Source organism: Lygodium microphyllum, chromosome 5, assembly GCF_053477565.2.
Source record: "Lygodium microphyllum isolate KBCC chromosome 5, Lygodium_microphyllum_v1.1.10, whole genome shotgun sequence".
Lineage (NCBI taxonomy): Eukaryota > Viridiplantae > Streptophyta > Polypodiopsida > Schizaeales > Lygodiaceae > Lygodium > Lygodium microphyllum.
In genome coordinates this window covers 148,254,925-148,280,552 of record NC_141139.1, presented here as the reverse complement: position 1 = coordinate 148,280,552, position 25,628 = coordinate 148,254,925, and the positions used below count along the sequence as shown (strand labels likewise).

Here is a 25,628-nt window from a genome sequence, read left to right as displayed (position 1 = left end):
GCTGAAGGTAGAGGAATACCAACCACCTCACCATTAGTGACTAGATGAGACGACATTGTCGAAATTGGATGAGTGGCTAGAGGAAAGGAAAAAGGAATCAAAGGACAACCCTGCTAACATATGTGAAGAGTGAAAGGTTTAGTAGCATTGCCATTAAGCAAACCTTTGGGAAAAGAATACAAATTGATAGTGCAAATCAATCTAGACACAAACACACACTCTCTCTCTTTTTGTGAAGAAGCTTCAATTTAATGAGAATATTTACATCAAGCCTTTTGGCTAGCCAGTGAAAATCACAACAATGCCAATGGGATTGTAGCTCAAGTGGTTTGAGCATGTGGGTGTGTACATGGGTGTATAAGTTCAAACCTTGGGTACACGCTTGGAGCATCTTTCAAATTTCAAGCCTTCTGAAAAAGACACACACACACACACACACAAAGAAATCATAAAAAGCCAAAAGACTACCAAAACACAACACACAAATATACTTCAGCTATGTATGCATTTCCACACACCTTGCCCTTGTGCAAACCCCCACGCTCTACAACCCCCCAAAATGGATGGTATAATGATGAATGCAGGGATACTCATACACACCTATAGAGAGAGATTGCTTTGGGCACTCAGACATATAGCCAAGCAAGGACGCTCTTTAGACACCTAGTGCAGAAGAAGTGAGACTACTTAGCAAAAATAGAGACAAAGATATACCAACTATTTTTGGGATGGGATAGCAAAAGAGCATGGAGAATGTTTCGTGAGAGACAGCCCCCTATACATTGGTTCCATTATGGGAGATAGCTATATGATGTGCCAAGACAAACACCCATACAATCTCCATAGGCCCACAAACCAATGTACTCATCGTTCTTCACTACTAGTAAGATTGTTAGAGAGGCGATCTATAAACTATAGAATGGGAGAGCACAAGATGAGGATGGTCTAGTGGCAGAGCATGTCTCACATGCATATGACACACTGGAACCCATATTGGTAGGAATGTTCAACAAAGCAATATGTAAGGGATTCATGGAAGAATGGTTAGACCTTACTATACTCCCACTCTTTAAGAGTGGAACCTCTTTGATTCCTAGTGACTATAGGATCATCATGATTGGCCACACATAGTGGCTAAGATATATGGATTGATACTAGAGCATGAGCTTAGTGCATGGGCTGAGATGCAAGGCAGGAAAACACATGGGAAAGCTGGTTTTAGGCATGTATACACCACATTGGATCATATTTTCACACTCGGGGACATCATTGAGGAGGGCCGAGCTTGAGACGAGAACTTTTCATGCAAAGATTGCAAGAGCTTGGAGTGCTAGAAGGTATATACTAGGGCATTCATACACTGTACGAGAAAGTGACAAACCATATGCACACACCTAGGGGGATGTCTAAGAGGACTGATAGCACCATAGGAGAAAAACAGGGATGCCCACTGTTACCCACACTATTTTGACTATACATAGATGAGGTGTCCGACTACATTGATAGAGGAGGCCGAGCTAGAGCTAGCCTAGCTGGAGTGTTAATATCGATACTGTGGTATGCATATGATATTGTACTTATTTCAGACTCACCAAAGGGCTTACAACATCACTTGGATGCACTATATACCTTTTGCAAAGATAGAGATCTCATAGAGAATCTTAGAAAAACCAAAGTCATGGTATTCAACACCTTGGCAACATGGGTGACCCGATTTATATATCAACTCACATTTGGGGGAAATGTAGTGGAGCATGTGAGAGAATATGTATACCTAGAAATCACTTTCTTTGGCCCCAAATTTTCACCGAGGGGGGTAGTTGAGGCTTGTTTGGCGCAAGGCTATGTAGCACTAGGGGCCCTTGAGAGCTAGTGTGCCCATATATAGAATCGTGAACCTTGTATTAAACTATGGTTATTTGACACACTAGTCACACCTACTCTTTTGTATGGAGTGGAGGTCTAGGGTTGCAACCTATATCATAGAAGATTGAGCCCTCTCACTAACCAGATTGGCCCACGGAGAGAACATTATGGTGGTTGGGACTGCACAGAGGGACCATTGATGATGATGATATCATGCATGATCAGGAGTAAGCCCTCCACCCCTCTCCCTATCATCAGAGCAAAGCTAGGGGCAGCACCTATGGTTGTGGAGGCACTCTTTAGAGAAGTGACCTTCTTACACAAGATATGGGAGCTTCCATGCCCCAAATATCCCAGATTGGCATTGACTTCCCAACACAGCTAGCACAGGGAGGTGAGAGGGATTGTTGGTACTCACAAATGGCCACTTGGATGAGCTTACATGGGGCTAGACATCAACTATCTCCTGCCCTTTGATTAAAGACCGGATTGTCCTACACTCCCTCTTAGTTGATCTCAGTTAAATTTAGTCATTAGGGCCAATGTTTTGAGAGTTGAGAGAAGGAGAACTTGGATCTAGCTGTGGCTCCCTCTAGGTCTGAAGATGGAGTTTTACTAGAGCCACTTCCTACACCTCTCTAAGGATGGTTTTGTTGTCTGACTATAGTATATGGACATGCACCTCTCCCACAATATGTGGGCTGTATTGGATAGATGCACGTCTCCTCCCATTAGTTGAGGATAGAGACATGCAGATGGACAAATATTCTAGCAAAGGATAGGATATGCTAGCTTTGTGATGACATAGAGCTTGAGACGGAGGAGCACTACATATGCAGATGTATAATGTGCTATGACATACAGGGAAGGTATCTACTATCATTGCCTTTTCCATGAGGGCTTTGAACATGTCATAAAGTATGAGCACTAGAGATGTCTAGGGCTTTTCCTCATGGAGCTCCAAAGGCACAGCACTATTGCAAGACATGAGGCCAGTTTTCCCAAAGAGACTCAAGTGGAGAGCAATGATGGATTTTTTTCATAGATGAGACCCCATAGGCACTATTAGCTCAGTAGACATAAATCCATCTTACCAGACTACCCCTTCTCCATGCCACGGAGTCACATTAGACAAGGCTATTGCACTTTGTTGACCATGGGGTCCGCGATTTTGGGACCCATACTATAGTCATCAGATCAGAGCCATCATTACGAGACACAGGAGACTCACCCCTCGATACATTAGCAAGACAACCTTGGATCACATCATTGTCGGGATCATATGTTAATCTTGACATTTAGAGAGAAGCTACTATAACTAGACATTTTATACATTCAGTTTTTTAGATATAGAGACATTTAGATGTTACCCTTATACTAGGATGTATTTTTCTTTGATGCATTTTTCTTTCCCTTCCATGATGAGATGACATTGGACAAAGATATACTTTGGTTTTGTATCATAGGCCACATTGGCCTTTCGTAGGTGTTAATATATCATTCATTCATTCATTCATTCTTTATGGTCTCATAGGCCACTTTTCTTTCTTTCTTTCTTTCTTTCTATCTCTCTCTCCATAATGACTACGATTTCTAGTAAACAAACTTGGCCTCCATTTTTTGGGAGATCCATTGCAAAAATTGCTTAGATTGAACATGAACACCCAAGGGGTAACCCAACTACCTTACAACATTGTCGCGTGGAATCACCACAACTTGCCATTGCAAACACTACATATCCAATTCCGTAGAGCTAATGAAAGAGGATTTGGTTGCATTAATATGAAGGAAAAAGGCCTATCCAAAGCGATTCCATATATCCACTGCACTATGGAGGTTATCTCATTCTTCTTTCAGAATCATGAAAGTGTCATCTACTAATGATTGGCCCACAAAGTGTTACCCAAAGGGAAGAGAAAGACTAGCCAATTGTCTTGTGTCCATAAAATGGGATAGCATGGAGAGGATTGGATGGGTTGCTAGGGCAAAGAACAAGGGGCTCAAAGTGCAGCCCTGTTTGATGGATTACGCAAGAGTGAATGGCTCAATGACCCCACCATTAACCATTACCTGTAACCTCTTTCCCTAGTTAAAACTATAAAAAATCCCTACGAAAAAAACTCACGTTTCTTATTTTACCCCCTTTTGAAAGAAACTTACGAAACATGTTTCTAATGTTTCATTTCTTAACGTTTCTGATGTTTCTGGCTGCATCATGCCATAACAAATGACATCTTAGTATGTCACACTTTGATACTCAGTGACGATCATCATTGTGCATGGTTATGACTCATAGGCTGATTTTGGCCTTGTCAGATGGGAGAGGATCGAGGTGCAGCTGAAGTGCAGTAGACAGTGTGAGAGTGAGAGACAGAGTTGAGCACGATACCCAATGCAATAGTACTGAATAGAGTGTTAGCTGAAAGTACAAACGATAACCCTTATACCTTAGGGTTATAAGGGGCTGTTCACACCCGAACACAGTAAGTGCCCGTAAGTGTGTACCACAAGCACATACAAAATAGTACACATAATCTGGGGGAAAAAACCTCTCCTACCGAGAGTAAAAAGTGCCCCAGTGTCCTAGTGATCACCCGCACACTCCCATATGAGCGTAGGCGTAAGTAAGGCATGTGAGATACCCAACAAACCCCCCTGGAGTGAAGAGTGATCAAGTGTACAAGGATCATCCGCCACCAAAGGGCGTCAAATTCAAAGCATCGCGAAATGCTTCAAATTTGTCTCGTGGAAGAGCTTTGGTGAAGATGTCTGCCACATTGCTGGTGGTAGGACAGTAGACAAGGCTGATATCACCTGCATGTAGCCTCTCTCTGACAAAGTGGTAGTGAATCTCTATGTGTTTCGTGCGAGCATGAAACACAGGGTTCCGTGCCACTGCAATGGCACTCTGACTGTCAGTATATAAAGGAGTAGGCTCCGTAACAGATACATCCAAATCAGCAAGTAAGCGTCTAAGCCATACGCACTCAACTGCAGTAGTGAAGGCTGCCTTGTACTCAGCTTCACATGACGACGTGGCAACAGTGGATTGTTTCTTGCTAAGCCAAGAAATGCATGACGAGCCAAGAAAGAAACAATTGCCACTAGTGGAGTGACGAGTATCAAAATCACCAGCCCAATCAGAGTCACTGTAAGCATGTAACTGCAGTGGTCCCCCCTTGGCATAAAGCAATCCAAGAGCTCTAGTACCCTGCAAGTAACGAAACACACGCTTCACAGCTTGCCAATGCGACATACGAGGCTGATGCATGTACCCGCTCAAAACTGAAACGGCAAACTGTATGTCTGGCCGAGTGTGGCATAGATAGATGAGACATCCCACTGCTGGAGCATAAGTATGGATATCAAACAAATCACTGTCATCATGTAATGACAGTTTGAGCCCAGGTTCCATGGGTGTACAAACTGGCTTGCAATCCTGTAAGCCAAACTTCTCAAGAAGTTGCCCAATGTACCTTGACTGACATAATCCAATGCCTCTAGCATCATGTACAAACTGGATGCCCAAGTAATAGTGCAAAATACCCAAGTCAGACATGTCAAAAGTTTGCTGTAAATTATTTTTGAATGCTGAAATCTGATCAGCATGTGTTCCAGTGAGCAAAAGGTCATCTACATATAGACACAAAATCAGCATGGATCCCCCCTCTTTATGTACATAAAGGGTAGACTCAGATGGGCTGTTTACAAACCCCTGACTAAGCAAGAAAGCATCTATCTTTGCGTACCAAGCTCGTGGAGCTTGTTTCAAACCATATAGAGCTTTTTTCAGCTTGCATACTAAATTTTCTGAGCCTTCAACTGCAAAACCAATGGGCTGCTGTACATACACTTCTTCCTGAAGTTCCCCATGTAAGAATGCAGTCTTTATATCCAGCTGATGCACTTTCCAACCAAAATGTGCAGCCAAGGCAATCATAGACCGAATGGTCGTCATACGGGAGGTAGGAGCAAAGGTCTCCTCATAGTCAATGCCCTTTTTCTGTGCGTAGCCTTTAGCTACCAGCCGTGCCTTGTACTTATCTATGGATCCATCTGCATTCCTTTTCAATTTGTAGACCCATTTCGTACCAATGGCACGCTTGCCAACTGGCAAAGACACCAAATCCCAAGTATGATTCTTATGAATAGAATCCAATTCAGCTTGCATGGCTTCCATCCAATGCACACTATGTCGTGCATCCTCAAAACATTCAGGCTCCTCATTATCATGAGTACATGCTGCCATAGTTTACATGCCCCAAACGAGCATGCCATAACTCTGCCTCTAACATAGCAGGAGTAAGAGTGGATGTCAAATATGCAGACTGATCTACCGAAAGAGCATCCAACTCATATAACCCATGACACAGAGAACCTGTCAAGACCAATGTCATGTGTTCCTTGTCACGGACCATGCAACGGTCATCATCAAAGGTGACCTGCAAACCACAACGTGCCATAGAAGAAATGGAAAGCAGATTCTTCTTAATGCCAGGCACATACAAAGCATCCTGTAGGCGGAGAATAGAGCCATCAATGGCTGTAAGCTGAATCTCCCCAATACCACGAACAGGGTATGATGCATTATTAGCACACTGAACAGACTTCCCAACGGGAGGTGCACCAAGAGAAGCAAACAAATCTCTACAAGATGTGATATGCCGTGAAGCACCACTGTCAAAGAACCAAGTGTCAGCATCCTCTGTAGAGCTAAATGCTCTATCAGCCCAAGAGACATCATAACTGCAAGTGTAAAAACAATAGTCCCTGGCTGCAACAAAGGACGCGGACTCGCTAGCAGTGGAAGGAGCTACAGAAATAGACATCCCTGACTCCTTCTTCTTCTCTTTGGCGATGCGTTTCTTGCACTCAGTGATATAGTGGCCAGGCTTCTTGTAGTAATGGCATTTTCCTTTCTTGGCTTGCGTGCCCCCCTGTTTCTGACTTGTCTGTGAAGTGTTACTACTACCAGAACTCTGCGAAGCATTTTTCCCTTGGCTGTTTTTACCCTTCTGCCTTGACATAAAAGCCTGCTCAGAGGCTATACCATCCACACCACTGTTCCGTCTAGTTTGCTCCTCCTCTAGAAGCAAACTGACAAGCTGAATGAAAGTGATGGGCTCTTTCGAAATCCTCATAGTGAGGTTCAAGGCAGTATGAAAAGCCAAGTAAGAGGGAGGCAGTGAATTCAATGTCGTAGAAATCAGCTGCGCATCTGAGTAGTACTCATCCACATTCATGAGTTGCTCCCGCAAGTCCTGAATTTTGTTGAGATGATCCTGCATAGAATCACCCTCATTCATCTTTAGAGTCTCTAGCTCTTTCTTCAAGAAAGAGATGCGAGTCTCATTCTTTCCTGCAAACATCTGCTCCAATGTCAACCAAGCTTCTTGTGAAGAAGCTGCTGAACGAATATGAGGAATGATAGAACGCTGAACTGCCAATGCAATCAGCGACATAGCCTGTGCATCCCGTGTATCCCAAGCTTTCTGAGCTGCAGTTCTTGGGGGAAGTGGCAGAGCGGGCTGAGGTGGAGGGGGCTGAGGTTGCCCTCTTGCACGTCCTCCTGGAGGAGGAGTAGCGGGAGCCACAACTCCCGGTCGTGCTTCCTCTCCACTGACATAATCCCACAAATTTTTGGCCACTAATACATTCTTCATCATGAAAGACCAAAGGGAATAATTGTTCCCATCCAATCGGTCTTCCTTGGACACATAGGTGAATACATCTCCTCCCTGATTTGCCATTATTTCCCAAAAGGCAATAGAGCAATGTCAATGCAGTACGGGCTGGAAATCTGCAAATTTCCAGAAATTGCAGCAAACACAAGTCTGCAATTAATGTGCAAAGGGTACTCTGTCAAAAAAAAACTGTCACTGATGCACGCTTCCCAAGGTGCAATTAGTGCTCAGCAGCACTAAAACATCAAAAGCCCCAAAATTTTCTGCCCAAAATTTCTGTCACAAATGTCTGTTACAAAAGCCCCAAAATGTGCATTCAATGTGTCACAGACTGACACAGCACGTTTCCCAATGCTGAAAACTGAACCTGCTGTTCAGCACGTTTCCCAATGCTGAACCTGAACCTGTTGCACGAACTCCTGTGTAAAAGAAAAGTGCAGAATGTTACCTCTGCGTGTTGACGACGGGCACGATTCCCGAGGTAATGACTGCTGGGTACAGTCGGACTGACGCACAGGTACAGGGTACAGGATGGCGCGTCAGGAGACAGGCGGCACGTCAGGGCACTGGTGGCGTGTCAGGAGACAGGTGGCGGGACAGGGTACCAGTGGCGGGACAGGGCGTCAGATGGCGGGACAGGGCGTCAGCTGGCAAGGACGTGACAGGGCGGCGTCAGGAGGCGCGTTAGGTGGCGACGGCGTCTGCAAGTACAGGAGGCGCGTCAGGTGGAGCTTCTCGCAGACAGGGCGGTGCTGGTCACGAACTGGCACACGCAGGAGCAGGGCTCGTGACAGACAAGGCGGCTTCAGCTCCAGGTCCAGGCGGCGCAGGCAGCTGGTGGAGCTGTCTGACGAGCTGGCGCTAGGGCACAGAGGCGCCAATCTGGCGGGGCTCCTGGCGGCGCTGCTACAGGAAGGAGATGGGCTGACTGACGAGTCTGCACAGGGCAGACAGATGCAGGCCCAAACCTGAGCTGACTAGCGACGGCGGCTGAGTCCTCGGGAGCTGTGCAGAATCCTCGGGAGTTGTGCAGAGCTGCTGACCAGCTCTGATACCAAATGTCAGATGGGAGAGGATCGAGGTGCAGCTGAAGTGCAGTAGACAGTGTGAGAGTGAGAGACAGAGTTGAGCACGATACCCAATGCAATAGTACTGAATAGAGTGTTAGCTGAAAGTACAAACGATAACCCTTATACCTTAGGGTTATAAGGGGCTGTTCACACCCGAACACAGTAAGTGCCCGTAAGTGTGTACCACAAGCACATACAAAATAGTACACATAATCTGGGGGAAAAAACCTCTCCTACCGAGAGTAAAAAGTGCCCCAATGTCCTAGTGATCACCCGCACACTCCCATATGAGCGTAGGCGTAAGTAAGGCGTGTGAGATACCCAACAGGCCTTAGTAGATGTTAATATATCTATCTTTCTTTCTTTCTTTCTACTTGGACTTCTAGTTATGGATCCTATTAGGCTTGTGTAATAATGCATTGGCACAATCCAACCTCGTGTGGCCCTAAAGTTGTTTTTTGAGAAAGAGCTTTATTCAAAGGACAAGAAACTTCTGAACTTTAAAAAGCTTGAGATTATATTAGACTAATTTTGTGAGTAAAATGCATCATTTTGGGATTTCCATGACAATTTGAATACCAATGATCTAATGCTGAAATATTGTCAAAGAACTTACATTGTCAGATATAGTCTCGATCACCCTCTTCTGTTTCTGTGAGTTACTAGTCAACTCATAGAGTTTCAACATCCCATTCATATCAATCACAGCTAGCCGTGTGGAGTTGCAATTCAGCTCCATTCCTACAAAGTTAATGCAATTTCAAGCCATGTTGAAAGAGAAACAGGAAAATTTTGATCTGTTAACCACTATTGACTTGAAGCACTTTATAAACCATGTTCATTGTGGTTAGTCATCATCTTTTGTGAAGAAATTTTCTGCTAGTTGAATGAACAAAAGGAAAAATGCTATACCCAGGCTGGCCGCTCCAATGGGTGACTAGGATATGTACAAACGCAAGTGTCTAGAATTGATGATCAACTACAGAACAGCCTTCTTGCCTTCCCTCCTTATCATTGTATTGCTAGTGAGAAACTTTGCCTTAGACAAGATGCTTATGGAGACATTTTAAGCTTGTTCAGTAGTGCTGAAGAATATGTCACTGCTTATGGCTCATAATAAATTTGAGTTCACAAGTAAACCAGGAATGTTCTGCTCATTCAGTACCCAAGATAGTTTCACAAAGGTTATTTCACACAATCTCATAAAATTAACTTTCGATTAACATTTATTCATTGGTCTACACCTTTTGTTGCCTTCTATTGTGGTACTTCCTCTCCTACAGTCTACTCTCGCTCATTAGTGTACAATCTTCTTGCTAATATCTTTAGCACCTTTTGTTGGTGCCAGTCTTGTTTAATTGACTCCCTCGTTTTGCCTGAACTTCTTGAGTGTAGGTACGCAGTCTGTTTTACATTGCCCCATCCAACTCCTTGGTGTTGTTTGCCCAATCCAACTCCTTTCTGTTGTTCAACTACTTCACGATTTGGACGGGCATATTTGGGATACTTGACAGACCAGTCAGAACCTTGAGAATCAATTCATAGAGAGCTGTTGGAGAAACTCAGCCAAGGTCAATGCAATCATTCTTGCAAATTTGGTTCGAATTGTTAAAAGGGCATGAGACAAATATCCGTGGCTTGGGCTTCCTATTGTGCTGCATACTCAAGCATTTGTTGTAGTTGACAATGGAGCGAGATAAATATAAGAGCATTGGTGTGACATTGGGGGGAGGTGGGGGGGCGCGGGGAAGGGACACTAGTTTTGTTGTATTCACGGAGGAATTTTTAATATGATGGTTTTTATGGTGGTTACAAAATATTGACAGTCTAAGAGAGCATCATCATGCGCTCTACTTTATCTTAGTTTGTTCAGCTACGTACATGGGGTATTTGTTGAAAGACATCCCTCATTTCTTGGAGCTCTAGGTACATCTCTTGTCTCTTCTTAGTTTTTTCTATTTCTATGATATTTGGAGTGAAAATTGCTTGGGAGTAGTCACATATGGATCTGTAAAAAGCACACGTGGGGTCCATAGCCATTCTCAGCACTTAGCATTGTGTATTGTGGAATTATGCACTTAGTTGGCAGTTGTGTATCATGGAATTATGCAAGTAATTATCATAAGGTTTGTGAGCAATGATTGCAACAGAAACACCCCTTTCCTAGCAGTATCACTAATGTGACTTTGGCTGTTATACCTATGTGAGTGTTTCTCACTGCGCAAAAAGGTGGCTAACAGCCGGTAGATGAGATGATCCCTTTAGGGTGGCTACTCTATCCCTAATGACTCAAGATCCTCCATCACTTTGTGATGAGATTCATAGTATGAATGAACATATTACAACAACATTCCCCATACTTAGCCATGTGTCCACGGGTAGCCATGAAGTATGATGTGGCTACATACAAGCATCACAAAATTAAGTAATGTTGCGAGAAGCTCAGGTATCTTGCCATGTGGTTCTTCAATATTGGAGAGCCTAAAAATGGGTTGTTGCTCATATTCAATAAATAGGCAATGTTGTACTCATCTTCCTTTGGGCTACTTCATCTGAGACAGGGTTTTAGTTTTTCCCTATAAGATATTGCAGAATATGAGTACCGTCAGCTACAAGCAGTTTATACTCCATTTCTGAGAAATCACAAAAGCTCTTTCAACAACCATCACTCCAATAATCCCATCACTCTCTCTTTACTTTCGGCTCCTTTCACTAGATCAATGTTGTCACTGCCCTTAGTGGCACTACTCCTTACCATGTGCCTTGGGGAGGATCCATTGTTGCCATGTGATCAACTCTTGTTAGAAATGAGGATAGACTTCCATGCAGATGTTTAAGATTGGCATGGAAGTGGTACAAGTAATGAAATACCAATTATACTAAGCCAATAAGAAGATGCTTATTGTTGGGATGGAGGTGTTATTGCTGATGAAATGCTAATCATGTCAAGCCAAGTTAATATGAGTATGGTTTCCTAAATGAAAGAGCATCACATTGTGCCCATGAACCTTTTAGAAGATATCATGAGCTATTGCTATGAAAAAGTTGCCTAATCATAAGAACTATAATATTCTTGACCAAAGATATTCTATTTCAGAGTTCTAAAATCATACGTGAACACATCATACCCTCACCTTGAGGCCTACATTGCAGAAGATCGGTGCTATCCAATGTAAGGTCTGGAAGGTTGAAACGATGAAGAATACCCGAGTCACGTCCCACCATTAAGAACCTTTTTGATGCACAAATACAACAAATTTGGTCAATGCTTTCCATCACTTGATCTCCTTTTCCCTGCACAATTCATCATATCAATATCCTTACATATGAAATTGATGGTGAAAGTGTGATGGATGAAAATCACAAGAAAATGTCTATACAGCATACACAGTTTTACAGGTAATGAGGCTTTGAATCTTGGTTTCCCTCCTTTCCCATGGAAAACAAGGAACATGATTGTATGGGTCACAGATAGAGGCGTATGAAAGACATATCAGAGGAGGCCTCTCTAGAGACTTGTATGGGACCCCATGGAGTGGATCTGGAGAGATCCCTTTGTAGAGACACCAAGGGATGTTCCCTTTTTCAGATACACCACCAGATTGGGAAAGAGGATACACGATCTTTGCTTTTTGAATACACCACCAAATTAGGAAGGAGGATTTAGATAAGGAAGATTAGAGTGTTGTCAAATAGGACTTGGCATTGGATTGGATAGGGTTTCTCATTGGCATTCCTACCTAACTTCTGGAAGAGATTGGATGATAACTTTAGACCTAGAAAGATTTCACTCTTTCTATGGTTACCAATGCACAAAAGTCTAGCGATTGGTACTTGAGTTGGTTATGGTAGGGATCCATTTCCTTGTGTTAGATGTGGAAAGCTGGAGGAGAAACATAGACACTACATATGGGACTACCCTAGGACACAATGTTTGGAGGAGAGCCCTCAGAATGGCCTTTCATGGCACAATAGAGTCTATGATTGTGACATGGGGGAAGGCTTGCTTGGGTCATGAGAAATCACAATCCATGCTACTAAGGCCTCAAAGATGCTTACACTCGTAATGAAAGAGCCAAAGACCCACAGTACAAAACAAGTGATGAAAATCAACTTACAAATAATTGGCATCTCACAATATTGCAACCTAATAAAAATGCTTTATTGGGCATAGTCTCTTGATACAATCAAAACAAGTATGGGACCAAAACAATGCCACAAAGTAAATGTGAAGCACATTGTATGCAGGCATCCTACTCACAAAGTTCTTCAGACATAAACTCACTTCAATCACCCCCTTTTGGATAGGTTTAGACAAAATCACCACTTCAGTAGCTATGAAAAGGAAGTGTTGCTCGAACTCCAACCCAATACATCATATTACACTCAATGTGAAACGCATCTACCTCCTCAACTCATGGCTCATACACTACGAGCATCAATATCACTCAAAACAAAGAACTGAACACAATAATTGTGCAAACTAAGCCTTGTCATAAAATTAGATGCAAACAATGCAGTAGGCATGAGCCTAGAAAATCTTCAAGGTCCCTCCAAGAGCATTCGATGGAAGGATCTCATAATCCCACTGAAGTAATGGGTCCTTGGGAGGAGGTTTGGGAGTCAGAGACTCTACAACTTGGTTAGAAGCTGGGAGAAGGCCACATATCAAAGTTCTCTTCCACTTTTTGCACTTCTAGGGCTGTTGGCACATACCAACTATGTGGAATGCATTCATTTTTAATTCCGGTTTTGGAGTATAGAGTTACATTGCCCATTTGAGAGGCCTCCATTGGCAGCTTGAGATCATGGAGCTGGCAGAAATTCTTCCTCCACAAGATTTGCTTTCTCGGCACACTGCAGCTTCTTTGGTTCCCTTGTCAGTGATAGACCTTTTGCATTTGTAGTCGTGTTGTACTTCTAAATTTTGTGTTTTGGTAATTAAAACAATTATCCTTCTGGGGAAAAAAAGACTCTTGTACTCTTGTACTTTCACAGTAATTAATTTTATGAAAAAAAAAGAGAGATACAGAGTTGACATGACTTAACATAAGAATGTATAAGACAGCAATAACAAGTTTTCTACCTTCATTTATGATCAATTGCAAAATAGTAAAAAAGAGTTCACATGATCTGGGAAAGAAATGACCTTGCTACCTGACAAGGGGAAAGCCGCACATGGTTATCGATTTCGAATGTTTTGACATCAGTTGAAATATCTGTTGCTGGTGCCAACAATGAGTCCGCTTGTCTGGATGATTCATTTAAACAGCTTCGATAGTCCCATGAGTATATAGAGCGCTCTGATGATACAAACACAAAAGTCTGGAAACAGAGTTTCAGATAATTCATGCACACTAACACAATTTACCTAAGAAGTACTGACACTTGTGCTTCAAAACCTTATTGGAAGGACTGAGTTTCAGAATAAAAATGGGGATTGAAAAAACTATGAACTTTAACTTGTGAGCTATGGAAGTGTATCCTTATTTCATTTTGAAGTTGATATGAAATACTTTAGAAGTTGCTAATATGTGTTAGGAGGCAGGTTGGCTTGATCCCAAGACACAATTCAACAGGTGAAAAGTATGAAAAGTGAAGTCAAAACTTGTCAACAACAGTGAGTGCAGAAAACATTCAGATCAAGGTATGGTGTTCGGCACAAATTTCTCAGAACAAATAAAGAGTCACTGATGCATACAATACATAATTCTTTAGCATGTGGAAAACCATCATTTCTGTCGAGGGGAGATCTTTTACTTCACAATCAAAAACACGGAAGAAACACATAATGATGCAGTCAAACTTGTTGCTCCAATTGAATGCAACCAAAAGCAGTGGAGGAATACACCAGTCAAAATTTTTTTCTCCAACTAAATGCAAACAAAGAGAGATTGCTGCAGCAGTTGACACAAGTAGATATTGTTGGAATGGAAAATGCATGATCACAACAAATCCATGTTCTGGAAAGGCCAATAGCATGTCTGAATGACGAAGTCGGCATATTTAGCCATTCCCATGGAAAATAAATTTCAAAGAAAAGTTTAGGTGCATTTTCAAAAACTACAATATGATAGAGAATATATTTCCAAGACAAACATTGGCTGCTAGCTGCAGGGAAAGTTTTGAAGCAAATCTTTTGTATGACTGTATCTGTTAAGTTGATGAGAGCCATCTTTTTTGTGCTAGAAGCAATGTTTCTCCAACAAAAAGGGCTCCAACGGGAAAACACTTGCTTGGCAGGGAGCTTACTTTCCACAATATACATTAATTTAGGTTCCTTTCCTCTCACTGCTAATCATATAACTAGGAGTAAAATTGGTAAATGGTACGAGTCAACCGTATCGGTCTCATGTCTTACCCTGCAGGATAGATGCATAGTCACACAGATGGTCTGGTATTATGGCCCATTGATTGTTCACACTACCATTGTATTTATGATGCACTTAGATGCTCTCTATAGGGTTCTTTGCACTTTGTAATTTTACCTCCGGGGGGTTTTCTTTGAGTTGTCATTAATAGACTTATTATTTCACCTAGAAATATATATAGGTGTAGATATACATATGGAATGACTGCAATACGCAGTCCAAAGTTCCAAGAAATAATGCTAGCAATCGTCTCCCATATGTGATAACACCCCTAGGTCCACTCTTGAGTGCAGGAAATCTAGCCAAGGGGACTTAGGCACCTTTTTCCACACTACCCCTCAAATGATCTGAACATATAGCTCACCAAATTGGTTTCTCACACAACCGCTGTATTTGTGATGTACTTAGCTACTATTTATAAGTTCCTTATACTTTGTATTTTACCCTGAGTTATGTTACTAGAATTTTTCCTTTCTCAAAAACGAAAATTTGGTAGGGGATCCTTCACTTCACTTCTTGCATCCCCTTGGAGGGTCCTGTCCAAAAGGTGGCCAAAAATGAGAAAAGGCAAGCTCGCTTGAAAATCCTCATATCCACATGTGGGGCCTCTATTCACAACCCAAGCTACTAACCCCCAAGTCACTACTATCATATTCTGAATTGTACCATGGAAGACTATCCTAGGGGACTCTCCCCCACACCTCTTGGACCCTGTGGCAGACCTAGAAATGGTGAATGTGTCTCCTTTATCTATTGACTTCTATTGCAAGCTACCAGGAAGCTGTCATAACCAAGCAAAGTGTTAACTACCAAGCTCATTTGTGCTACTAACCACATAAAGAGAGAAATTTTCATGGGTTTAAAACTGCCATCCCATCCTCTCCAAAATACACTCAGGAAGGCTGAAGAGAAACTTTATCTATCACAATGCTGGGCAGCACCACTGTAACTAGCACTGCTCTAATCTTGCTCACATCTGTATCCTCTTCCCTGATCTCATAGTGCATGGGTTTGAGGCATATTCATTAGACTGTTATTTGTCACACAAGAAGCTGGGCAGCTCATTTATGGCTCCCCTACTGTCTCCAATCTCATCCTTATCCCTATATATACTCCACTGCTCCAGAATGCAGGGCAGTTCCAAGACTATGAGGAGGAGGAGAGATGCTTTTCTCAGGACACAAGCTTTTGGCATTTCTTTTCTTTTCCAAACCCACATGGTTTGGTATAATAGACCTCCAGATTGGCTATTAATTCAAGCTCTGTAGTAGACTTCCCCTTGTCACATATTTCTTGATATGGAAGTCCTCTACAGGACTCTTTGTATTTTTCTTTTTGCCTTTGGATACTTTGTTCCAAGGAGTGTTAATAGACTTTCTACTTTTCTTTGAGAAAAAGGAAACTAGATGCAGTGCTGGTCATCATGCATTCTCATCCCTGTGTGGTATTGTACCATACATCTCATGCTTTCATTTAAGGATTCCATTTGTCATTCACCATTCAGTTTTTGAGTTATTATGTTATTCTTCACTGTTCATTGTGTTAGTGTTCATGCATTGTGTTTTCTCACTTCCACTCATTTGCACATTTTCAGATAGTATTAGACAGCTAGAATCTGCAATTATGGTGCTGTTGCTGTTGTGTTTACACTGGTTACAGGTCCTGCCGCTGGTCTGAGCTGCTGTAACCTGTGTTTTTGGCTGTGGAAGCTTCCTCTACCTTGCGTTTTACCTATTCAGCCCCTTTTACACACAAGACAAACTGTCTAATTGCTGGTCAACACCTATTTTGCAGCAGACGACCTGTTAATCCTGATGTAATATTGGCTATACCCTGTCTTTTTTACTGCTGTGCCTCTTGTGGAGGAATCCTGTTGGGTTTGACTCGTGCCTACACTCATAGAGGAGTGTCGGTGATCCTTGGTAGGACATTGGGGCACTTTTCACTTTCCTTACGAGATGTTGTTTCCCGCAGCTTTATTCTCTTTTATTTTATGTGCCTATGCTACACAGTTTGGGCACTTATCGTGTTTTACACTTTTCGAGTGTGAACACACATTAGAAACCCTAAGGTTTAAGGTTGTACTTTGTACTTGCACAACACACTCTTTGATTATTGCATTGGGAGTCCTGTCTTCACTCTCACACTCTTCACTGTCAATTGTACTCTCAGCTGAGCCTCGATCTCTGTGCATCCTCTTAGCTCTCACATTTGGTATCACAGTAGAATTCAGCACCACCAGCTGAGACGCCACCTCCAGTGTCAGCAACTCCACTGCCATCAGCTGTCTTCAGCTCTAGCAGCTGCCACCAATCTACCAGTCTGAGCTGCCACCAGCTGCAAGTCCATCTCTAGCTCCGACTACCAAGCACCACAGTCCTGTCTGCCACAATAGCGCTACCACCTGCCCCAGGCACTGCTAGCCTCCAGCTCCATGTGCTCCTTCCTTGCCTGCCTGCACTCCAGTCCTTTGCACCGCCACCTCCAACCCAATCCTGACGCTGCCCGGCCATTCCCTCAGCCTGCCTGTGTGGGGCAACCTGCTTGCGCCGCCTGCCTACCCTCCAACTAGTTGCACTTGCGACTTGCAATAGTGCCCTGCCAGCTAAGCCACCAGTGCCACCACCTGTTCCGCCAAGTTTGCCAAGTCTGCCAGCCTGGTCCAGCTCAGCTAAATAAAAAATCAGAGGTAAAAAGAAAAAAATAATTAATTTTTTATTTAGACGTGTCTAGGACACATTGCAGAGATTTCATGAATTTTGGGCCAAAAATTTGGGGCTTTTGATGTTAGCTCAAACATTGGCAAATATACATCAATGTCAGTTTGTAATAGACTGAATTTTTGCATTTTGGGACAATAAATTTTGGGGCTTTTGCACTTCTTGTGCTACTGAGCACTATTTGTGCATTGGACAGCGTGCACATTAGACAATTTTTGACAAATTGTGATCAGATTTGCTAATTACAACAGGGTGCTTGCTTTAATTTCTAGAAATTCTCAAATTTCCAAGTTGGTATAGCTTGAAGTATTGCTCTTGTGCTCTTTGATTAATAACATTTACCATGGCCAATCAAGGACAAGGTGATGTATTCAACAACTATTCTCTATGGTCTTTTATGATGAAAAATGTGTTGATAGCAAAGAATCTTTGGGATTATGTCAGTGGTCAAGAAGTTCATTATGGAGTTGAGGCTCTTGCTACATCTTCTCTAGGAGGATGTGGTCAAAGACTCACTTAGCCTACTTAGCGCCGCTCTAGCTTAGCCACTTCCCTAGAGATCAGTAGCACAAAAGGCTTGGGACACATGGGATGCTTGAAAGGTGAGAAGGATTGAAGCTTGCACGCGAGAGCTATGGTGGGAGAGCAAGAGCAAGAAAGAGAGAGATAAGAAATGGGAACTCCAATAGTCACAATGTGTGACCGGGCCTTCCTTTATTCAAACTGTCACTAAAAGAATAAAGAATAAAGTGACAGTGACCGGCGCCTGCCACCTGCAGTGTGCAGTGGCGGTGACTGTCAGTGTAGTAATACACGGGCGGCTAGGCGGCTAGGCGGAGGCGCCTTTACCCCCAACAACCTCCCACTTAAAGGCAAATCTGCCCTAGTGAGGAGTGAAAAGAAAAAGAAAAAAGACAGTACAACATGTACACATGTACAACAGGATGAGGGAAGACGTCATCTCATCCCACGCCCATCAACCTCTTGAGGAAGGCAAAGCGCTCTATAGAGAGGCTTTTTGTGAGAAGATCTGCAGGATTCTGGTCAGTTGAGATCTTGACAAGATCAATAGACTTGTCCTCAACGACCCCACGTATGAAGTGATACCTCATCTCAATGTGTTTCATCTTCGCATGGAAGACCGGATTCTTGGCTAATTGAATAGCACTCATAGAATCCGAATGCAATGTAGGGATAGCATCAATACCAAGGTCAACAACCAAACGACCCAACCAAATGGCCTCCTTGCAAGCCTCAGTGGCTGTAACATACTCAGTCTCTGTAGTAGAAAGGGCCATGCATTTCTGCACCCTAGACATCCAAGAAATAGCACCTCCAGCATATGTGAATACATAGCCGGAAGTGGACTTCCTACTATCTACATGTCCTGTATAATCAGAGTCAGTGTACCCTACGACTCCTGTATCCTGGCTGCCATAGCATATGCACATATCTGTAGTGCCCTTCAGGTACCTCATGATACCCTTCACGGTATCTCAATGCTTCTTGCTAGGTGTAGCCATATAGCGTGCCATAACACCAACTGCAAAGGAAATATCTGGACAAGTGGCTATCATGGCATACATAAGACTGCCCACTGCGGATGCATAGGGAATCTTGGCCATCTCGGTCCTCTGCTTATCTATCTGCGGATAATCAACCTGTGATACCTTTACATAAGAAGGCAATGGACATCCAATAGGCTTTACGTCCTGCATGCGGAAGCGCTTAAGGACTTTATGAATGTACTTCCTCTGTGACAAGTAGAGGAGTCCCTGATGCTTGTCGCATGTAATGCGCATACCAAGTATGTGAGCGGCCTGTCCCAGATCTTTCATCTCAAAGCTCTTCTTGAGCTCATCCTTAAGAGCATCTAGCTCATCATGAGATTTCCCTGCTATTAGCATATCATCCACATAGAGTACCAAAATCAATAAAGAACCATCACGAGCTTTCTTCATGTAAAGACACGGATCCATAGTACTCCTGCTGTAGCCCTGTGATTGTATAAAGGCATCAAACTTATGATACCACTCCCTAGGTGCTTGCTTCAAGCCATAAAGACTTTTCTTCAATTTGCATACTAGGTGCTCCCCGCCAGGTTCTGCAAAGCCCTTAGGCTGCTCTATATAAATCTCATCATGCAAGTCCCCATGTAAGAAAGCCGTCTTGACATCCATCTGGTATAAATCCAAGTCAAGTTGAGCAACCAAAGGCAAGACTAAGCACAAGGTGGTCATCTTAACCACAGGAGAAAAGACCTCATCAAAGTCCACACCATGCTCCTGCTTAAAACCCTTTGCTACCAATCTAGCCTTGTATGCCGGCTTGGGGTGTCCAGGGGTACTTTTCAGCTTGTACACCCACTTGCATGGCAGAGCCTTCTTGCCCTTAGGCAAGGAAACTAAATCCCAAGTCTCATTCTTATGCAAGGAGTCTATCTCAGACTGCATAGCCCTCTCCCAGGAGTGACTATCACCCCTGCGCATAGCCTCATCATAAGTGAAAGGCTCTCCTGCATCTGTAACCAAGATATAATGCATCGAGGGCTGAAATCTATCAGGTGGACGTTTGTCTCTAGTAGACCGTCTCATGGCAGGCTCTGCTGCCTGCCTAGCTGCCTGTCCAACACCTTGACCATGAGCATGTGCTGCAGCTATAGACTGTCCAACTGGATGTGCCAGAGCTCTCGGCTCCTCCTGAAATATGACACTGCGGATCTCAACAACTCTCTCAGGCTGCCTATGCATCTTGTCTTCATGGAAGACTACATCATGACTAGGGATGACTTTCCACACCTGCGGATCCCAGAGACGGTAATCCATCTCACCTGCATCCCCATAACCAAGGAAAATGCATTTGACACTCTTAGGATCCAGCTTACTTCTCTTGTCCCTGGGTACATGGCAAAATGCCTCACATCCAAAGACACAGAGATGCGCATAAGAGGGAGCTTTGCCAGTCCATACCTTCTTGGCAACCTGGAAATCCAAACCACTAGAAGGTGATCTGTTTATGATATGCACAGCTGTACTAACTGCCTCAGCCCAAAAGCTCTGTGGTAGGCCTGCATGGCTAAGCATACTACGTACACGCTCCTGGATGGTTCTATTCATCCACTCAGCCAAACCATTCTGCGGGGGGTGTAGGGGGCGGTTAACTGACGCTTAATACCCCTCTCATCACATAACTGCTCAAAAGCATGTGAGACATACTCACCCCCATTATTTGTCCTTAGGCATTTTAGCCTATACCTAGACTAGTTCTCAACCAATGCAAGCCATCTCTGAAACACAGCCAAGACATCGGATTTCAGCTTAATGGGATAAGCCCAAACTTTCCGTGAAAAATCATCTATGAAAGTAATAAAATACTTGGCACCACCCATAGACTGAGAAGACATGGGCCCACAGATATCCGAATGTACCAATGCCAAGGGCTCACTCATGCGTGGCCTACCAGACTTTTCATGTGTCAACCTAGTCTGCCTGCCATAAAGATAATGCTCACATGAATCAAAACATGCGTAATCAAGGGGCGGTAAGTACTGCAAACTAGAAAGCATTTTCATTCCCTTCAAAGACATATGGCCCAAATGGGCAAAGAGATACATGTGGAATGGAACCCACAGACAAAACAGGGATAGAGGCTGCCAGCCTTGGCATCTCTCGCAATCACAAGTCTACCACGAGTGATCTTCCATGCAGAGTCTCCAAAGGATACATGATAACCTATGTCATCAAGCTGTCCAGCTGACATGAGAGTGCGTGTCAAAGCAGGTACATAACGTACATCCTGCATAACAAAACTGCTGCCAGAAGGAAACTGCAACCTAACATCACCAATGCCCACAATATCAAGAGAGCTTTCATCACCCAAGCGCACAGAACCCAAAACAATACAGTATGAATGAAACCACTCTCGGTAAGGTGTCACATGAAAGGATGCACCTGAGTCCAAGAGCCAACACTGTGCATACATAGAGTGTATCTCTATCATCTGCGAAGCACTAGAAGAAGCTGCAAGGATATAATCATCATCATCAATATCCTCAAGCTGCATAACATTGATCTCTTCAATTTTAACACTGGACTTTGCAAGCACTATGCTGCGATTAGAAGACTTATCCTGGACTTTGTCTTTTCTCTTATCTTTGCGCCTTTCATTGCTCAATTCATGGCATTGTGGCCTAATACGGCCCTTTTTCCCACAATGGTGACAAGTAACATCTGCATTCCTGCCACGGGATTTGCTACGTGACTTCCTACGAGACTTGGACCGAGATTTCTGAGAATCCCGTCCACAGCCACTAATACTACCACTGCCATACTTTCCATATCCATCATTCCTGCCTCTAACTGTCATAGCATGTGACACACGAGAGGCATCCAAATTCTTACGGTTAACCTCTTCCTGCAGAAGAGTACTCTCAACATCAGATAATTTCAAGGTAGCAGTAGAGGTGCATAATGTAGTGCGGAATACATCCCATGACTCATTAAGAGTACCAAGAAAGAAAAGAGGAGTGACATCCTCTGCAAAAGTGATGTCCTGCGAAGTCAAGTTCTTGAGTATATCATGGAACTGACTCAACTGAGCAGACATAGTCACATTCTCCTTCATGCGCAGATCCATAAGTTGCTTCAGCTAATACATCTGACTCGCTGGACTTTTCTTGTCGTAGAGATTCTTGATTTTATCCCACAACTGCCATGCACTCTGTTCTTCCTCAAATATATTGTAATGAACTTGTTCTATGAGAGATAATACAATAGTGGACTTGCATAACTCATCAAGCTCAAGCCATTCCTCATCTGGCATAGTTGCAGACGGATGCTCGCTCAACCTCAAAGGTTTGATCTGCGATTTCTGCACCAACACCTGCCAAATTTGGCTCTTTCAATAAGAGTAATTTGTACCATTAAGCTTAGTGATGTTGAAAATAACATGATCAGTGGACGAACTCGCCATAATGCAGGCTGGAAGACTGTAGACAATTCAAAACTGCTTGCTGTTTACTGCAGAAAACAACAAAAAAATCACCAAAATCGAGAGAAAATGACAAGGAAAGTGTAACCAAAGCTGCTGCCCACCAAGTACTAGTGAGAGTACATCATTTCAGAATATTTCAGCATGAAAAATCCATGTCAGTCCATACATATATGCTTGCTGTAATAAATTACAGATTTCAATAAATGAGAGCTAACAGTGCCAAAATCGGATCCCAAGTCAATCAGATACTGCCAAGACCAAAGACGGCATCATGCGGGCATAACATAGGCATATGACAATTGATAAGCATGAATCCAACACCCAAACATGTCATACAAACATCTGCCAATGGGTAGACACACCCCCCAGTCAACAGGGCAAAGTGTTCCTGCCACTACCAAGACTTGACACAAGTAGGTGTCAGCTCACAAAGAGAGGGACCCAAAGCAAAGAGTCAGCTCATAAGGATCAGAGGAACCAAGATATATGAACCATGCATCATCCTGAAGGGTAAAAGATCCCAAATTGTCTCAAAATCTCAAAGAGCATAGACCGCTTGCTCAATGGCTGTCAAGCATCCAAAGATACTCCCACTGGCACAAAAGCCGTAAAGATCAAGCAACAAAGCTCGAACAAAGCATGTACAAGCACCGGTGACAAGTGTCCAAGATCAAGCATCAATGGTACATCCCAGACATGTAGGCGGTAGAGCATCCGTATGTAGCATCCATAAGCATGTAAGACATCAAGTACATCCCAAGATACAACTCTGGCAAGCCAATAAATAGCTCAAGTAAGCTCCGGAATCCAAGGTCAAGCCAAGACCGAGCTCCAGTAGCAATAGGCTCCAAACAATGTAACTAGCATGTAGTAATGGCATAGGCTAAGTATGTCAAGACCGGTCAGACATAAGCAATATACATGCCATAAGTACATCCAAGACGGAGCATCCAAATGCTTTGCAAAGCGAGCTCAAGCTCGACCAACGATCCTGAATCAAAACCAAGCTCTATGTCAAGCTAAGTGTCAATACATCACCATATATGCCCGAAACATAGCCCAAAAAGCATAGGCATAAGCATACATGAGTAAAATGACTTCAGCCCAACTGTGGACAACAATGATTTACTGTTCAAAACTGAGAATTTTAGCACCAAAATCAGCTCCAAATGGTTGCAAAACAACAGGCATACATTCCCCTAACATCCGGGCATCAAACGGGACCAATCGGGCATCAAATGACAATGCCAAACAAGCTGTAGCATTAAATGTAGTTGTAGCATCAAATGTTAGTGTAACACTGTCATAAACTGCTTGTGGACTGTTATGACAGTCCCAAAATAGTGTTAAATCAGTCCAAATGCTATGCCAACACATCAACCATCAAAACCAAGCATCAAAGCATGTTCATATGCCCGAAATGGAGCCTTTCCAAGTGCCAATGGAGAGGGAGAGCTGCTGTTGTCTGTCAATGCTAAAGACACATATGGGAGGGCTGCGTGATTCCTCCAACTGTAAATGCTGGTCCTAGGGCTGAAAAAAATATTGGCCAAGCTTCGGAGGGGTCTAGTTAAAGCCAAGGAAGGCCTTAAACAAGCTCCAGTAAGGGGAGAGCAGCCCACATATGAAATGAGAGCTGGGAGTGTAATGGTTGCCCTGTTTCAAGAGGGCTGAAAACTGCGGTAAACCCTGTAAAGAGTGAAGCAATACCTCTGTGTGAATGCCTTGAGGGTGCCCAAAGGGGCTGGGAAGGTGCTCGGGAAGCCGGGGAGTGACGGGAGCTCGAAGGAGTCAGATATGGCTGCAGGGGAGGAGACCCAATGCGAGTGGGGAGTCGATGGGAAGTTGAGAATGCCACGAACCAAGCTCAAGAGTCGGGAAGTCGAGCTCTGATACCAGTTGAAAGGTGAGAAGGATCGAAGCTTGCACGCGAGAGCTATGGCGGGAGAGCAAGAGCAAGAAAGAGAGAGACAAGAAATGGGAACTCCAACAGTCACAATGTGTGACCGGGCCTTCCTTTATTCAAACTGTCACTAAAAGAATAAAGAATAAAGTGACGGTGACGGGCGCTCGCCACCTGCAGTGTGCAATGGCGGTGACTGTCAGTGTAGTAATACACAGGCGGCTAGGCGGAGACGCCTTTACCCCCAACGATGCTCAAGCATTGTCACTCATTGCATTGGCAATTCAATGGTCTATCATCCCACACATATGGTCTACAGCTTCTTCACGAGAAGCATGGTTGACCTTTGAGCAGATGTTTGCTAGAAAAAATGAGACACGCTTCTCTTTCTTGAAGAAAGATCTTCAAAACGTGAAGATGAATGAAGGTGATTCTATGCAGAATGATGTCAACAAAATTCAAGACTTACGTGAGCAGCTCATGAATGTAGATGAGTATTATTTGGATGTGCAATTGATCTCTACTACTTTGAATCATTTCCGCCCTCTTATTTGGCCTTTCATATAACCTTGAATCTCACCATGAGAATTTCTCCGCAGCCACTTACTCTCCTTCACTTGGTTAGTTTGCTCTGGTTAGAGGAAGAGCAAACAAGAAAGAACAATGGGGTGGATGTTATAGCCTTTGAGTAGGCTTTTATGGCAAGGCAGAAGGGCAAGGATAGCTAAGCTAAAAATGCTCCACAGAGTTCTGCGATTTCAGGTACTTCACAAAGCAGTAAAAAACAGAGGGGGTATGGAAGCCAAGAACATGTCACTACATCACAGAGTGCCACTATTGCAAGAAGACATGTCACTACATCACAACATGTAGGAAACGCATAGCCAAGGAGAAGAAGGAGGAGTTAGAGATGCCTGTTTCTGATGCACCTTCTACTACTATTGAGTCCACGTTTTTTGTTGTAGACTGTGACTATTGTTTCTACACTTGTAGTTATAACTCTTTTTGGGCTGATAGAGAAT

The 25,628-nt window shown here is 43.4% G+C and overlaps 1 protein-coding gene across 1 annotated transcript in view; it reads right to left on the bottom strand.

Moving 5' to 3' along the window:
- Positions 1-25,628, bottom strand: part of LOC148036517 (uncharacterized) — a 307,373-nt gene that overhangs the window by 122,263 nt on the left and 159,482 nt on the right. The window contains exons 9-11 of the mRNA XM_087678942.1: positions 13,778-13,945; positions 11,755-11,914; positions 9,237-9,361 (exon numbers count right to left, since the gene is read on the bottom strand). Coding sequence (XP_087535068.1) covers positions 9,237-9,361; positions 11,755-11,914; positions 13,778-13,945 — 453 coding nt within the window. The remainder of the gene's footprint in view (positions 1-9,236; positions 9,362-11,754; positions 11,915-13,777; positions 13,946-25,628) is intronic.